The 17,285-nt window shown below is 47.4% G+C and overlaps 1 protein-coding gene and 1 long non-coding RNA gene across 3 annotated transcripts in view; both read left to right on the top strand.

Moving 5' to 3' along the window:
* Positions 1-10,977, top strand: part of LOC110515808 (receptor tyrosine-protein kinase erbB-4) — a 479,351-nt gene extending 468,374 nt beyond the window's left edge. For both annotated transcript variants that reach the window (XM_036982454.1, XM_036982455.1), the window contains exons 25-27: positions 252-422; positions 3,375-3,687; positions 8,256-10,977. In XM_036982454.1, the coding sequence (XP_036838349.1) occupies positions 252-422; positions 3,375-3,687; positions 8,256-9,166 (1,395 nt within the window). In that variant the 3' untranslated portion in view covers positions 9,167-10,977. The remainder of the gene's footprint in view (positions 1-251; positions 423-3,374; positions 3,688-8,255) is intronic.
* A 56-nt stretch (positions 10,978-11,033) lies between these two features.
* Positions 11,034-16,240, top strand: LOC118965238. Its single transcript, XR_005052497.1, has 2 exons — positions 11,034-13,683; positions 13,729-16,240. It is a non-coding gene; the product is annotated as an uncharacterized LOC118965238 (long non-coding RNA).
* Positions 16,241-17,285: the final 1,045 nt, after the last annotated feature.

Consider the following 17,285-nt stretch of genomic DNA (forward strand, 5'->3'; position numbering starts at 1 on the left):
CACTGTAATAGCTACTGTAAATTGGACAGTGCATTTAGATTAACAATAATCTCAGCTTTCTGCCCATATAAGACATGTCCTAGGAGATGTTCTTGTTACTTACAACGTCAAGCTAATCACATTAGCATACGTTAGCGCAACCGTCCCAAATGTTGGTGTTGCGCAGCAAAACATTTCGCTACGCTGTGCTCTGCTGAACACAACCCAGTAGACAGTAATGTGATGTTGTGTATCTGTGCTTCTTAACTCAGGGGGATGACCGTATGAAGCTGCCCAGCCCCAACGACAGTAAGTTCTTCCAGAGCCTGTTGGATGAGGAGGATGTGGAGGACTTTATGGATGCTGAGGAGTACCTGGTTCCCCATCACTTTAACATGCCTCCACTATCATACACAGCCAGGCTCCGCGTCGACTCCAACAGGGTAGGTAGAAGCACGCACGCACGCACACACACACACACACACACACACACACACACACACACACACACACACACACACACACACACACACACACACACACACACACACACACACACACACACACACACACACACACATGCACAGAACCCCCCCCCCCCCACACACACACACACACACACACATGCACAGAACCTCCCCCCACACACACACACACACATGCAGAAACACACACACACACACACACACACACACACACATACACACACACACTCAAATTAACACACAACCACACACACATACTATCCACAACAACAAAATTGTGATGTAATTCCTCCTCTCTTTTCCTCAATGTCCTATCAGCCTCAGAAAGTATCAAACCCTACCTCCACTTCCATCTGATTTCCATTCATCTAGACAGCCTTTCTCCCTCTCTCTGTCCCAGTCTGCCTGCTCCAGTTCTTCTCTCTCTCTCTGTCCCAGTGTATCTCCTCCAGTTCTTCTCCCTCTCTCTGTCCCAGTCTGCCTCCTCCAGTTCTTCCCTCTCTCTCTGTCCCTGTGTATCTCCTCCAGTTCTTCTCTCTCTGTCCCAGTGTATCTCCTCCAGTTCTTCTCCCTCTCTCTGTCCCAGTGTATCTCCTCCAGTTCTTCTCTCTCTCTCTGTCCCAGTGTATCTCCTCCAGTTCTTCTCTCTCTCTCTGTCCCAGTCTGCCTCCTCCAGTTCTTCTCTCTCTCTGTCCCAGTGTATCTCCTTCAGTTCTTCTCTCTCTGTCCCAGTCTGCCTCCTCCAGTTCTTCTCTCTCTCTCTGTCCCAGTGTATCTCCTCCAGTTCTTCTCTCTCTCTCTGTCCCAGTGTATCTCCTTCAGTTCTTATCTCTCTGTTCCAGTCTGCCTCCTCCAGTTCTTCTCTCTCTCTCTGTCCGTGTATCTCCTCCAGCTCTTCTCTCTCTCTCTGTCCCAGTGTATCTCCTCCAGTTCTTCTCTCTCTCTCTGTCCCAGTGTATCTCCTCCAGTTCTTCTCTCTCTCTCTGTCCCAGTCTGCCTCCTCCAGTTCTTCTCTCTCTCTCTGTCCCAGTTTATCTCTTCCAGTTCTTCTCTCTCTCTCTGTCCCAGTGTATCTCCTCTAGTTCTTTTCTCTCTCTCTGTCCCAGTGTATCTCCCCCAGTTCTTCTCTCTCTGTCCCAGTCTGCCTCCTCCAGTTCTTCTCTCTCTGTCCCAGTCTGCCTCCTCCAGTTCTTCTCTCTCTCTCTCTGTCCGAGTGTATCTCCTCCAGTTATTCTCTCTCTCTCTGTCCCAGTGTATCTCCTCCAATTCTTCTCCCTCTCTCTGTCCCAGTGTATCTCCTCCCGTTCTTCCCTCTCTCTGTCCCAGTGTATCTCCTCCAGTTCTTCCCTCTCTCTCTCTGTCCCAGTCTGCCTCCTCCAGTTCTTCTCTCTCTCTCTGTCCCAGTGTATCTCCTCCAGTTCTTCTCCATCTCTCTGTCCCAGTCTGCCTCCTCCAGTTCTTCTCTCTGTGTCCCAGTGTATCTCCTCCAGTTCTTCTCCATCTCTCTGTCACAGTCTGCCTCCTCCAGTTCTTCTCTCTCTCTCTGTCCCAGTGTATCTCCTCCAGTTCTTCTCCATCTCTGTGTCCCAGTGTGTCACGCCCGACCATGGCCTTTTTATCCACCCGCTCTCCAGGCCTCCTTTTTCATTACGCCGGCCTCCATGTGTAAATAGCAGCCTCTCCACTAAAGCGCCGCCACCGTTTGCTCAGAGACAATGAGTCCTGGGCTTGGCTATTTACTCTGCCGCTCGCCGCCGCTCTGCCTCAACCATGATCCTGCATCTCATATTGACTGTGTGCCCGTGTGCCCTCGTGCTGGCGGTCATGCCATGGCCCTGGGGGACCTGGACACAGGCACTCACACATCTGAAATGTCAAAGGTCAATATTCTGACTGAAACACATTTTCATTATGCAGTCAAACAGTCTAGGACTATGAATAGGACAGGGAGTCATGGGAGAAAATTGCAAAGTGAAAGAACTGGAACACTGGCTCCGCTGGCACAGTGAATAAAATAGACTAGCTAGGATGTTGCCCAAATGCCCCCCTTGCCTATACAGTGGACTTCTTTTGAGTTCTGGTCAGAAGTAATGCACTATAAAGGGAATAGGGTTCCATTTGGGATAGAGTGTAATTCTGACTAATTTGCTTTTCTGATTGAACCTCACCGGAGGAGAGGATAATGGGGGCCTTTTAAAAACTTGACGGAGGAGAGGGATGAATAGAGAGGTTGGGCTAGAGGAGGAGAGGAGAAGAGATGATTGCAGAGCGATGGAGTGATGGAGAGAGGACAGAGGGAAAGAGTGGGTGGGAGTGAAATAGAGGCCGGTCCCCAGGACCCCCCCCCCCCCCCCCCCTCTCTCCCTTTGTGGCTTCCCAGAAGGTGACTAATATTAGCAGTAAAACATTGCGGGCAGGGGGATGGCTCAGGGGGGTGGCTCTCTAGTAGAAACTCTGGCAAGCTGGCCCAGCTCTAATAGCTTGGAGCTATCCTGGAGAATATCAGGAAATATACTTGCCCTATAAGTCATGTAATATGTTTGTTGTTGTTATTGTTGTTGCTCATAGGGTTCAGGTGTTTAAATATCAACTCTGTTTTTTCCTCCTTCTTTCTTAGAGACCTTTGAACCAAACTATACCCTGGAAAACAGCCGCAGAGAAATTTAATTCGCAACAACATGTTGGTTCATGGAATCCAACGTTTTCTCTCATAAGTCTGGTCCAGATATGATTTCAGAGTAACTATACAGGCCCTCTCTTGTCAGAGATGTTAATCTCCATGAGAATAATAAATTACATTAAATAAATGAAAAACATCCTTGATTTGTAAGAGCGGCTTTGTAATGAGTGTTAGTCCTCCTACATTGGAGTTAATGTTTTCCTCTCACGTTGTCTCCCCTCTTTCCCCAGAACCAGTTTGGGTACCGGGACGGTTCAGGCTCGACCCCTGAGGAGGGCCTGGCATTGGGAGGGTCTCCGTCTTGTGTCTCCTCTCCAGATCCTGCAGGCACGCAGGGGGCAGCCCTGGACGCCCTGGAGGACCAGCGCTGCAACGGCACGCTGCTCAAGAAGAAGACCCAGACAAGGCCCGGGGCAGAGGACAACAACGGGCAGCGCTACAGTGCCGACCCTACCGTGTTCCTGGGGGACCGGGGTGTGGGGCCCCGGGGGGACACGGACGAGGACGGCTACATGACCCCCATGAAGGATAAGACCTCATCAGGTAGGTAGACCATCTGGGGCTGGCTTAGTCCTGAACTAAAAAACATGCACAATGAAGAATCTCCATTGGAATAGCTAGGCTTATCTGTGTCCGGGAAACCCAAGCCTAGAGCCTAGACAGATCTAGACCTAAGAGTCAACGTCTAGACACCTGCAGCTAGGAGACACTGACTAGACGTAAGACAGCTTGTCATTTCAACCAGTTACTCCTATGAGGGCTCAGTGAAAAGAGCCAAGCTTTGTTTGTTCCTTTGAAGTCGGGTGGAAAAACGAAACACTTCAACAGTTCAACACCAGTTCAACACCAGTTCAACACCAGTTCAACACCAGTTCAACACCAGTTTAAGACCAGTTTAAGACCAGTTCAACACCAGTTCAACACCAGTTTAAGACCAGTTTAAGACCAGTTTAAGACCAGTTCAACACCAGTTCAACACCAGTTTAAGACCAGTTTAAGACCAGTTCAACACCAGTTCAACACCAGCTCAACACCAGTTCAACACCAGTTCAACACCAGTTTAAGACCAGTTCAACACCAGTTCAACACCAGTTCAACACCAGTTCAACATGGCCTAGTTTTCTGTAGCCATGTCGTGTCTCGCTCTGTAATGGAAGGACCTACATCACTTCCTTCAAAACCTTCATTCACTACTATAGTCACTGTACCTCTGTCTCTAACCTCTCTGGACAACAGCCTGCTGTACTCCCAGTCATTTTTAGCATAACAGTATGATTCTACATTGTTCTACATCTTTAGATTCCCATTATATTGTTCGCTGACTCTGAGCGTTGTAAACACAAGCTTTAGCTCAGATATTACTACTTCGGGCTTTGATCATAGGCTGTTTTCACTCTGTCAGTCTCATGCAACTTCGATTTGTGGAGAAGCTGGCAATAAAACTAAAACCAGAGAAACAAAACTGATGCAATGAAGGAGTGGAGGGGTGGAGGGGCGGTTGAGCACCAGAGTGGAGTAAGGGAATGGAGGAGTGGAGGGGTGGAGGAGTGGAGGAGTAGAGGGGTAGAGGAGTGGAGGGGTAGAGGAGTGGGGGAGTGGAGGAGTGGGGGAGTGGAGGGGTAGAGGAGTGGGGGAGTGGAGAAGTAGGGAAATGGGAGAGTGGAGGGGTGGAGGGGTGGAGAGGTGGAGGAGTGGAGGAGTGGGGGGGTAGGGGAGTGGACGGGTGGAGGAGGGGAGGAGTTGAGGAGTGGAGGAGTGGAGGGGTAGAGGAGTGGACGTGTGGAGGAGTGGAGGAGTGGAGGGGTACAGGAGTGGGGGAGTGGAGAAGTAGCGAAATGGGGGAGTGGAGGGGTGGAGGGGTAGAGAGGTGGAGGGGTGGAGGATTGGAGAAGTGGAGGGGTGGAAAAGTGGAGGGGTGGAGAAGTGGAGGGATGGAGAAGTGGAGGAGTGGAGGGGTGGAGGAGTGGAGGGGTGGAGGGGTAGAGAGGAGGCAATAAAACTAAAACCAGAGAAACAAAACTGATGCAATGAAGGAGTGGAGGGGTGGAGGGGCGGTTGAGCACCAGAGTGGAGTAAGGGAATGGAGGAGTGGAGGGGTGGAGGAGTAGAGGGGTAGAGGAGTGGAGGGGTAGAGGAGTGGGGGAGTGGGGGAGTGGAGGGGTGGAGGAGTGGAGGAGTGGAGGGGTGGAGGAGTGGAGGAGTGGAGGGGTGGAGGAGTGGAGGGGTGGAGGAGTGGAGGGGTAGAGAGGAGGCAATAAAACTAAAACCAGAGAAACAAAACTGATGCAATGAAGGAGTGGAGGGGTGGAGGGGTAGAGGAGTGGGGGAGTGGAGGGGCGGTTGAGCACCAGAGTGGAGTAGGGTAATGGAGGAGTGGAGGAGTGGAGGAGTAGAGGGGTAGAGGAGTGGAGGGGTAGAGGAGTGGGGGAGTGGGGGAGTGGAGGGGTAGAGGAGTGGGGGAGTGGAGAAGTAGAGAAATGGGAGAGTGGAGGGGTGGAGGAGTAGAGGGGTGGAGGAGTGGAGGAGTGGGGGGGTAGGGGAGTGGACGGGTGGAGGAGGGGAGGAGTCGAGGAGTGGAGGAGTGGAGGGGTAGAAGAGTGGGGGAGTGGAGGAGTGGGGGAGTGGAGGGGTACAGGAGTGGGGGAGTGGAGAAGTAGCGAAATGGGGGAGTGGAGGGGTGGAGGGGTAGAGAGGTGGAGGAGTGGAGGGGTGGAGGAGTGGATAAGTGGAGGGGTGGAAAAGTGGAGGGGTGGAGAAGTGGAGGGGTGCAGGAGTGGGGGAGTGGAGGGGTGGAGAAGTGGAGGGGTGGAGGAGTGGAGGTGTGGAGAAGTGGAGGGGTGGAGAAGTGGAGGGGTGGAGAAGTGGAGGAGTGGAGGGGTGGAGAGGTGGAGGAGTGGGGGAGTGGAGGGGTGGAGAAGTGGAGGGGTGGAGGAGTGGAGGAGTGGAGGAGTGAAGTGGAGGAGTGGAGGAGTGGAGGAGTGTAGGGGTGGAGAAGTGGAGAAGTGGAGAAGTGGAGGAGTGGAGGGGTGGAGGAGTGGAGGGGTGGAGAAGTGGAGGGGTGGAGAAGTGGAGGAGTGGAGAAGTGGAGGAGTGGAGGAGTGGAGGGGTGGAGAAGTGGAGGGGTGGAGGAGTGGAGGAGTGAAGTGGAGGAGTGGAGGAGTGGAGGAGTGAAAGGGTGGAGAAGTGGAGGGGTGGAGAAGTGGAGGAGTGGAGAAGTGGAGGAGTGAAGTGCAGGGGTGGAGGAGTGGAGGAGTGGAGGAGTGAAGTGGAGGAGTGGAGGAGTGGAGGAGTGTAGGGGTGGAGAAGTGGAGAAGTGGAGAAGTGGAGGAGTGGAGGGGTGGAGGAGTGGAGGGGTGGAGAAGTGGAGGGGTGGAGAAGTGGAGGAGTGGAGAAGTGGAGGAGTGGAGGAGTGGAGGAGTGGGGGAGTGGAGGGGTGGAGAAGTGGAGGGGTGGAGGAGTGGAGGAGTGAAGTGGAGGAGTGGAGGAGTGGAGGAGTGAAGGGGTGGAGAAGTGGAGGGGTGGAGAAGTGGAGGAGTGGAGAAGTGGAGGAGTGGAGGGGTGGAGGAGTGGAGGGGTGGAGAAGTGGAGGAGTGGAGGTGGAGGAGTGGAGAAGTGGAGGAGTGGAGGGGTGGAGGGGTGGAGGAGTGCAGGGGGAGGAGTGGAGGAGTGGAGGAGTGGAGGTGGAGGGATGGAGGAGTGGAGAAGTGGAGGAGTGGAGGGGTGGAGAAGTGGAGGAGTGGAGGGGTGGAGAAGTGGAGGGGTGGAGAAGTGGAGGAGTGGAGGTGGAGGGATGGAGGAGTGGAGAAGTGGAGGGGGAGGAGTGGAGGGGTGGAGAAGTGGAGGGGGAGGAGTGGAGGGGTGGAGAAGTGGAGGAGTGGAGGGGTGGAGAAGTGGAGGGGTGGAGAAGTGGAGGAGTGGAGGTGGAGGGGTGGAGGAGTGGAGAAGTGGAGGGGTGGAGAAGTGGAGGAGTGGAGAAGTGGAGGAGTGGAGGGGTGGAGGAGTGGAGGGGTGGAGAAGTGGAGGAGTGGAGAAGTGGAGGAGTGGAGAAGTGGAGGAGTGGAGGGGTGGAGGGGTGGAGGAGTGCAGGGGGAGGAGTGGAGGGGTGGAGAAGTGGAGGAGTGGAGGTGGAGGGATGGAGGAGTGGAGAAGTGGAGGAGTGGAGGGGTGGAGAAGTGGAGGAGTGGAGGGGTGGAGAAGTGGAGGAGTGGAGGGGTGGAGAATTGGAGGGGTGGAGAAGTGGAGGAGTGGAGGTGGAGGGATGGAGGAGTGGAGAAGTGGAGGAGTGGAGGGGTGGAGGAGTGGAGAAGTGGAGGGGGAGGAGTGGAGGGGTGGAGGAGTGGAGGGGTGGAGAAGTGGAGGGGTGGAGAAGTGGAGGAGTGGAGGTGGAGGGGTGGAGGAGTGGAGAAGTGGAGGAGTGAAGTGGAGGAGTGGAGGAGTGGAGGAGTGTAGGGTTGGAGAAGTGGAGGTGGAGGGGTGGAGGAGTGGAGGGGTGGAGAAGTGGAGGAGTGGAGGTGGAGGGGTGGAGGAGTGGAGAAGTGGAGGAGTGAAGTGGAGGAGTGGAGGAGTGGAGGGGTGGAGAAGTGGAGGGATGGAGGAGTGGAGAAGTGGAGGAGTGGAGGGGTGGAGGAGTGGAGAAGTGGAGGAGTGGAGGGGTGGAGGAGTGGAGGTGGAGGGATGGAGAAGTGGAGAAGTGGAGGAGTGGAGAAGTGGAGGGGGAGGGGTGGAGAAGTGGAGGGGGAGGAGTGTCAAATAGATAGATTCCACCCCATACTATTATAGTGCAGAACTGGAGCTGCTGGTTCACCTCAGGTTGCTGGGAGAGGAGACTGCCAAGGAAAGGGTTGGCAAGGTGGCCTTCAGACCTTGATATGGATCTGCTCAGTGATCTTTGGTGAACTACCCTCTTCTCATTTTCTCTCTCTTGCTCTTCTTTCTCTCTCTCTCTCTCTCTCTCTCTCTCACACACACTATTTATTGTTTTATCTCCTTCTTTCTCTCTCTCTCTCTCTCTCTCTCTCTCTCTCTCTCTCTCTCTCTCTCTCTCTCTCTCTCTCTCTCTCTCTCTCTCTCTCTCTCTCTCTCTCTCTCTCTCTCTCTCTCTTTCTCTCTAGACTATCTGAAACCGATTGAGGAGAACCCATTCGTGGCGCGACGCAAGAACGGCGAGGTCCACGCCCTGGACAACCCGGCCTACCACAGCACACCCAACAGCCAGCCCAAGGGGGGCGAAGACGAGTACATCAACGAGCCTCTCTACCTCAACACCTTCCACAACCCCGGAGACCTGGTCCTGAGAAAGAACGGTGGTCTCCCATCGCAGAGTACAGCCTCGACTATCAGTATTGGCTCCTTTCCCCAACTCACCGTCCAGACTGGCCTTCCTTACTACCCCGTCGTACCGACAGAGAGCTCCTCTTCTGGGCTGCAGGGAGGCTGCCATCACCCAGTGCCGGGTCACCACATTCACAAGCTCCACAGTGTTGGTGTGAAACCTGGCCACTCGGCCCTATCTGGCAACTCACCACAACGGACCCACCTGGGCCTTCAGGGACACCAGTCCCACCTAATCCAGTGTGGTGGTGGGCTCTCTGCCACCCAGGTTTACCACCCTGAAAGGTCAACTGTCAAGAAAGGTCCCATCTCCATGTCGGCGCCCGAGGACCAGAGAAGTGTTATACCAGCCTACCAGGGGCACACCACCCACCCTGGCAGTGTACTGAAGCAGGGACAGGGGAACCAGGCGGGAGGCAAACCGGCAGGCAAGAAGCTCAAGGTGACCTTTGACAATCCAGAGTACTGGCAGCACAGCCTGCCACCCAAGCCGTTGAACAGCGTTACAAACCAGGCGGGCAGCACCCTTGAGGCGGGAACCACCAATGGCAAGTTGTTCTACAAACGGAACGGCTGCATCAGGCCGGTGGTGGCCGAAAACCCAGAGTACCTATCAGAGTTCTCGTCCAATCTCAAGCCGGGCACAGTTCTGCCCCCTCCCCCGTACCGACAGAGGAACACAGTGGTATAGGAGTGAGGTCCCAACCCATCTTCCTCCATCTCCTGGACCAGCCAGTACCCAGCCTTCTCCGGTTCCTCAGTACCTCAAACAGTCACAAGAGCCTCCCCAAAACCCCTCCCCATGACATCCCACCAGCCATCAACTGCGCTAACTAGCTAACTAGCTAGTGTTCTCCAGAGAAGGAGCTTGCAGACCCTACTCAGAGTGCCACCAACCAACACACTACCAGACTCCACCTCCTTATCTCCACTCTAGCCCCTAACTGGTACAGTAACAACAGTAAAACGGCTCTAGGTAAAGACCAGGCCATGTTAACCTCTGACGCTGTATATAAGCTGGACTGGCAGCGGTGGTGGTATTTGTGAACGAAGCATCGAGGAACCACGCAATATGGAGATAGTATGACCATATGTACTGTTCTCTACACAGACAGGGATGGTGTCAGGACTCTCAGGACGGTACGAGGGAACCACGATGAGGAACGCAGACGAAAAAGATGCAGTGTGTCGAAAAAGAGATGTTATACAGAGCACAGTGTTTTACATGACTGTTGTTGCGACAAAATGAACTGGAGAGAGAGAGAGATGGAAAGACAACCAACCACTACTGTATGTTGAAATGTTCCTCACAAAGGAGCTACATATTGTAGATATTGCATCACCATCACTTCAGTGTTACTCACCTCTTACAGTATTTACGGTAACTAACTCTGTTGTGACCAAGCCTTGTACCATTTTCAACATGTTTTATTTAATGTTTACTCTATTTAATTTTCACAATTATTTATATAATGTGTTAAAAACAACAACTACTTACCTGTATGTACAACGCAGGTCATCAATTGGATAATTTTTGGGGGTGTGGCGTTCACAGTTACGTTGTTCACTTGAAAGCTCTTATCATGTCTAAACTACTGTAAAACATGTGGGTGGCTTATCTTGAAAGAGCTTATCACGTCTAAACTACTGTAAACCATGTGGGTGGCTTATCTTGAAAGAGCTTATCACGTCTAAACTACTGTAAACCATGTAAGGTGGCTTATCTTGAAAGAGCTTATCACGTCTAAACTACTGTAAACCATGTGGGTGGTTTATCTTGAAAGAGCTTATCACGTCTAAACTACTGTAAACCATGTGGGTGGTTTATCTTGAAAGAGCTTATCGCGTCTAAACTACTGTAAACCATGTAAGGTGGCTTATCTTGAAAGAGCTTATCACGTCTAAACTACTGTAAACCATGTGGGTGGTTTATCTTGAAAGAGCTTATCACGTCTAAACTACTGTAAACCATGTGGGTGGTTTATCTTGAAAGAGCTTATCACGTCTAAACTACTGTAAACCATGTGGGTGGTTTATCTTGAAAGAGCTTATCACGTCTAAAACTACTGTAAACCATGTGGGCAGCTTAACTAGAAAAACCTTTTCACGTCTAAACTACTGTAAACCATGTGGGTAGATTCATTTGAAATAACTTATCACGTCTAAACTACTGTAAACCATGTGGCCATCTTAACAAATAATTTTGTAAAAGTTCCTTTATCACTGGCTTCAATGGAATGACAGGATTTTTTCTCAATAATGTCTCGGAAGAGATTCATCACTGCGAGGAAATTAGGTTATGCAGATTGTGGCCTGACACAGGGACACAGAGTTTGTAGTAACGGTTTGCAATGCAAATGAGAGGATAATGAGGAGGACTGCTGTACCAGGAAAAATAGTCTCCGTTATAACTCACTACGGTGGCTGAGACACAGAGAGAGGAGGAGGAGGAGGGTGTCCTTTCTAGTGGAGGTCTGGATGAATGGATGAGAGACAGATTCCATATAGACAGATTCTCATGGAGGAAGGGAGGGAGGGAGGGAGGGAGGTGGCTCCACAGGGAGGGGGGGTGGTAGTATCGGTGTGTGGTTTAAGTTTAACCACAGAACTAGTCCTCTATAGAGGTAGTAGTTTAACCACAGAACTAGTCCTCTATAGAGGTAGTAGTTTAACCACAGAACTAGTCCTCTATAGAGGTAGTAGTTTAACCACAGAACTAGTCCTCTATAGAGGTAGTAGTTTAACCACAGAACTAGTCCTCTATAGAGGTAGTAGTTTAACCACAGAACCAGTGGTTAAACTAAGCCCACTGACAGTCAGCTAGCCTCCTCTCTCTCTCCCCCTGACAACTCTCAGTTCACCTCTATACAGCAATAGGATTACCAACTCCTCATTCTGAATCCAAAATGTCAAGGTCCAGAGATTTGACACGGAATCTTCTAGTGTGACTTCACCACAAGTCTCTCCGTTACTCTGAGACGAGGGCTACATGCAGATCAGTTGTCAAATCAGAAATGTAATTCATGACTTAAAATGGCTGTTTATTAATTAACTCAATTCAATTCTGAACTGACCCCAACCTTAATGTGAAGGGTATGACTAGTGCCAAATGGAAACATTTTTTTTATGATATTTAACTAGGCAAGTCAGTTAAGAACAAATTCTTATTTACAATGACGACCTACTCCAACAACACTGGTCCAATTTGCGCCTCCCTATGGGACTCTCATTCATGGCAGGTTGTGATACTGCTTGGTCTGTAGGGACGCCTTTAGCACTGAGATACAGTGCCTTAGACCGCTGCGCCACTCGGGCAGGACCAGTGATTACAAGTCATGTGTAACTGACCATTTAGAATAAATAGTGACTTAGGACATTTACCTGTACTACTGATGCCTCATAAACACCTATGAGAATACTGCCAGACAGCTTCTGCTGCCTAGTGGAACGTCCAGGACCCCCGGTAAACTTCTGTTTCAGACTCATTTGGTTACACTGCTGTTATGGAGCCATGCATGTTCGTTTTTTCATTTCCTTCTCGATTTGCCTTTACTTTGTCTATATTTCGTCGTACAGCATAAGGAGGCGTATCCCAGCTGTCCTTGTGGCAGAGAAGAGGGTTATTGATACATGTTTCTGCTGCATTGTGGGTGTTTGTTTTAGTCCATATGGAGCACATTGATCCAACGAGCAGGAAGTGAAAAATATTTTTTTAAATAACGTGTTTTTTCTTAGTTGTAATAATCCAACCACGTGATTATTTCAAATGCATTTCACATTTCCACCTACAAGGTTGAGATATGTGAAGGAACAGAACAGAGAGAAACTTGGGGACATGGTGAAGTACTGAATGAGAAGTCTTCATATGTATGTGCTATTTGTCTGCTTCCTGCCGTTCTACTGCCTCTGGTTATGATGACAACTATTTTGTTCTGCCTTTGGACCCAAATAGTTCCGCAAACTGGAATTAACATTTCATTTCAATGTGAAGTATTCATGTTGTGTTTAACTTGTTTTTCACCAAGGACTGAAATGACAGATTGCAGATTCTATGATTTTCAAAACCAGTGAAAAACCAGTCTCTCTTTTTACGTGTTCATATTAGAAGGGCCTGTTTTGACCCTGAGCCAGTCCTAATATGGACACCATAGCTGCCAACAGTTTGGCTCAATATTCACCGGCCGCCATTTTGTTCAAATAGCAACGCTAGTTTTTGACGTCTCTTTATCTACCAGAAAACGACATCTGTACTTGGTTGGAAAGGTTTTGGCCCCTTAGTATTCTCCTATACAGTATGTAGTTGGAAAGGTTTTGGCCCCTTAGTATTCTCCTAAACAGTATGTAGTTGGAAAGGTTTTGGCCCCTTAGTATTCTCCTATACAGAATGTAGTTGGAAAGGTTTTGGCCCCTTAGTATTCTCCTAAACAGTATGTAGTTGGAAAGGTTTTGGCCCCTTAGTATTCTCCTATACAGTATGTAGTTGGAAAGGTTTTGGCCCCTTAGTATTCTCCTATACAGTATGTAGTTGGAAAGGTTTTGGCCCCTTAGTATTCTCCTATACAGTATGTAGTTGGAAAGGTTTTGGCCCCTTAGTATTCTCCTATACAGTATGTAGTTGGAAAGGTTTTGGCCCCTTGGTATTCTCCTATACAATATGTAGTTGGAAAGGTTTTGGCCCCTTAGTATTCTCCTATACAGTATGTAGTTGGAAAGGTTTCGGCCCCTTAGTATTCTCCTAAACAGTATGTAGTTGGAAAGGTTTTGGCCCCTTAGTATTCTCCTATACAGTATGTAGTTGGAAAGGTTTTGGCCCCTTAGTATTCTCCTATACAGTATGTAGTTGGAAAGGTTTTGGCCCCTTAGTATTCTCCTATACAGTATGTAGTTGGAAAGGTTTTGGCCCCTTAGTATTCTCCTATACAGTATGTAGTTGGAAAGGTTTTGGCCCCTTGGTATTCTCCTATACAATATGTAGTTGGAAAGGTTTTGGCCCCTTAGTATTCTCCTGTACAGTATGTAGTTGGAAAGGTTTTGGCCCCTTAGTATTCTCCTATACAGTATGTAGTTGGAAAGGTTTTGGCCCCTTAGTATTCTCCTAAACAGTATGTAGTTGGAAAGGTTTTGGCCCCTTAGTATTCTCCTATACAGTATGTAGTTGGAAAGGTTTTGGCCCCTTAGTATTCTCCTATACAGTATGTAGTTGGAAAGGTTTTGGCCCCTTAGTATTCTCCTAAACAGTATGTAGTTGGAAAGTATTCTATGACACAATCAGCAGCACAAGTACTGTATCCTCCACCACTGCAGTAGAACTGTATTAGCTATGCCTGTTGTACCTAATACTATATCATCATGCATGATACCTCAATGTGAGTGTTATTGCTCTTTACCCTGAGTATTTGTTAGTTCAATTAATAGTATTTTCCATTTTTGTCCCGAGGAAAGATGGTTTGAGGGACAGCTTCTATTGCTGTTTGGAGATGGAAAGAAATCAGTAGCACAAATTCTGTAGTAACTTTCTGTTGTTAAGGTAAAACACACCATGGAAAAGGTTTAAGTGTTTAATACCTTACACCACTGTATACAGTTAATTCACAAACATACACTTACTGTTCAGTATAGGATTCATCTTTACTGTTCAGAATAGGATTCATCTTTACTGTTCAGTATAGGATTCATCTTTACTGTTCAGAATAGGATTCATCTTTACTGTTCAGAATAGGATTCATCTTTACTGTTCAATATAGGATTCATCTTTACTGTTCAGTATAGGATTCATCTTTACTGTTCAGTATAGGATTCATCTTTACTGTTCAGCATAGGATTCATCTTTACTGTCAAATATAGGATTCATCTTTACTGTTCAGTATAGGATTCATCTTTACTGTTCAGTATAGGATTCATCTTTACTGTTCAGTATAGGATTCATCTTTACTGTTCAGCATAGGATTCATCTTTACTGTCAAATATAGGATTCATCTTTACTGTTCAGTATAAGATTAATCTTTACTGTCAAATATAGGATTCATCTTTACTGTTCAGTATAGGATTCATCTTTACTGTTCAGTATAGGATTCATCTTTACTGTTCAGTATAGGATTCATCTTTACTGTTCAGTATAGGATTCATCTTTACTGTTCAGCATAGGATTCATCTTTACTGTTCAGTATAGGATTCATCTTTACTGTTCAGCATAGGATTCATCTTTACTGTCAAATATAGGATTCATCTTTACTGTTCAGTATAAGATTAATCTTTACTGTCAAATATAGGATTCATCTTTACTGTTCAGTATAGGATTCATCTTTACTGTTCAGTATAGGATTCATCTTTACTGTTCAGTATAGGATTAATCTTTACTGTCAAATATAGGATTCATCTTTACTGTTCAGTATAGGATTCATCTTTACTGTTCAGTATAGGATTCATAGTCATCCTGGCTTCTACTGTTAATTTAGTCATATTTATCATGACCGATGTTTTGGTCTGTCACTGTTTTTTAAAAACTATTTCAACATATTCAAAAATACTTCTGTTTATTTTATTGTGTTGATGAAGTGTATTTAATAACATGAATGAGGGTTTTTACAGACGCAGCACACGTCACCTCATTCAGTATTATCTTCGGATGATTTTTCAATACATCCTGATAATTTGACACAATCTTAATTGCATCTTAATTGCACAAATTGTCGTATTAGAGAGGACGCATTCTTTCGGTTACATTTTTTGTGTTGAAATTGATATACCTATCAAACCAATGTAATTGTACAGTCGTTTGGACTTTCCTCCAGATTGAACACACTATTGTCCCATGACAAAATGTGAATAGTATTTTTATAAAGCACAGAGACGAGGCGACCCGCTGACATGTGTCCATAGGAGGAGAATGCTTTGACCTTTTCCCACTCTTCTCTCTGTTTCACTTTCTTTTCTTTTCCTGTTCTTTTTCCCTTGTCTGTTTATCAGGTGTCAGCGTTAGATATGACAGAGCTTCTGTGTGTACGGTATGTGTACTTTGGGTAGTACATTTTGATTTGAAATGTAAAACACCCTTGTTGGGTACTCGCCTGTGAAACTGGCTAGTTGACCTGTATGAAGCATCTCTCTGTGAGTTCTCTATTTAATATCTGTGTTGGGGTTAACAATGGTTTATATCTTCTTCTTTTTTACCTCTCTCTCTCTCTCTCTCTCTCTCTCTCACTCTCTCCCTCTCTCAAAATACTTCAGAGCAGTGTTGCCAACTCAACCTGACAAGATATGTCTCAGCCCATTTTCTATTTCAGTGGTGTGCTATCCAGTCCATCTTTCTGCTTGTTTATCAGTCCAGTGTGCACATGTACATTCACCCCTGAGCCAACATTTTCCATGATTTCCATGTTCGAAGACATCAAGGTTGAATTGGAAGATGTAGAAATTGAGATCAATATCGTGAGGCACCTCCCACTTGACTGGCCTGTACAGTACGTGAACACAAACTACTAAAGTTATTTTGATGTAATGTTTGATTTAACTGCATGCTTATTTATAAATGTCGTCAAACACTGACAGAGACACAGTGTCCCTCCCTTTTTCCCGGTTCAGCCTCTCTAGCTCCTACTCCCTGCCTCCCCACAGAACGTTGGCAGCACTGGCTACAACTCTCCACTGAACTTTAGACCATACCTAAAGCTTGATATCATGGAAGTACTGTTCCTCATATTTGTTACATGAATCTGTCAAAAAATATATTTTTAATTTAATATAAATAAAGATTGATTCAATATTTGAGTGGGGTCTCTTTGATGGTGTTTGAGTGTGAAAAATCATATGATATATCGGGTGTTTGGAGCAGGGTTGATAAGTGAGTTAAGCATACAAATGCACACATTCAGTGAGGTTACATACCAAATGTACACATTCAGTGAGGTTACATACCAAATGCACACATTCAGTGAGGTTACATACCAAATGCACACATTCAGTGAGGTTACATACCAAATGCACACATTCAGTGAGGTTACATACCAAATGCACACATTCAGTGAGGTTACATACCAAATGCACACATTCAGTGAGGTTACATACCAAATGTACACATTCAGTGAGGTTACATACCAAATGCACACATTCAGTGAGGTTACATACCAAATGCACACATTCAGTGAGGTTACATACCAAATGCACACATTCAGTGAGGTTACATACCAAATGCACACATTCAGTGAGGTTACATACCAAATGCACACATTCAGTGAGGTTACATACCAAATTAACACATTCAGTGAGGTTACATACCAAATGTACACATTCAGTGAGGTTACATACCAAATGCACACATTCAGTGAGGTTACATACCAAATGCACACATTCAGTGAGGTTACATACCAAATGCACACATTCAGTGAGGTTACATACCAAATTAACACATTCAGTGAGGTTACATACCAAATGTACACATTCAGTGAGGTTACATACCAAATGCACACACTCAGTGAGGTTACATACCAAATGCACACATTCAATGAGGTTACATACCAAATGCACACATTCAGTGAGGTTACATACCAAATGCACACAGTCAGTGAGGTTACATACCAAATGTACACATTCAGTGAGGTTACATACCAAATGTACACTCAGTGAGGGTACATACCAAATGCACACATTCAGAGAGGTTACATACCAAATGCACACATTCAGTGAGGCTACATACTTTCTATCTTCGCGTCTTTAGATTGAGCCAGAGTAGGAGTTTGGATGGGTATGATAACCAGTAAAACTAAGCTTTAGCACAGCAAAAACGATGCACACGAGACCCTGGGTTTGAACCC

Source organism: Oncorhynchus mykiss, chromosome 7, assembly GCF_013265735.2.
Source record: "Oncorhynchus mykiss isolate Arlee chromosome 7, USDA_OmykA_1.1, whole genome shotgun sequence".
NCBI lineage: Eukaryota > Metazoa > Chordata > Actinopteri > Salmoniformes > Salmonidae > Oncorhynchus > Oncorhynchus mykiss.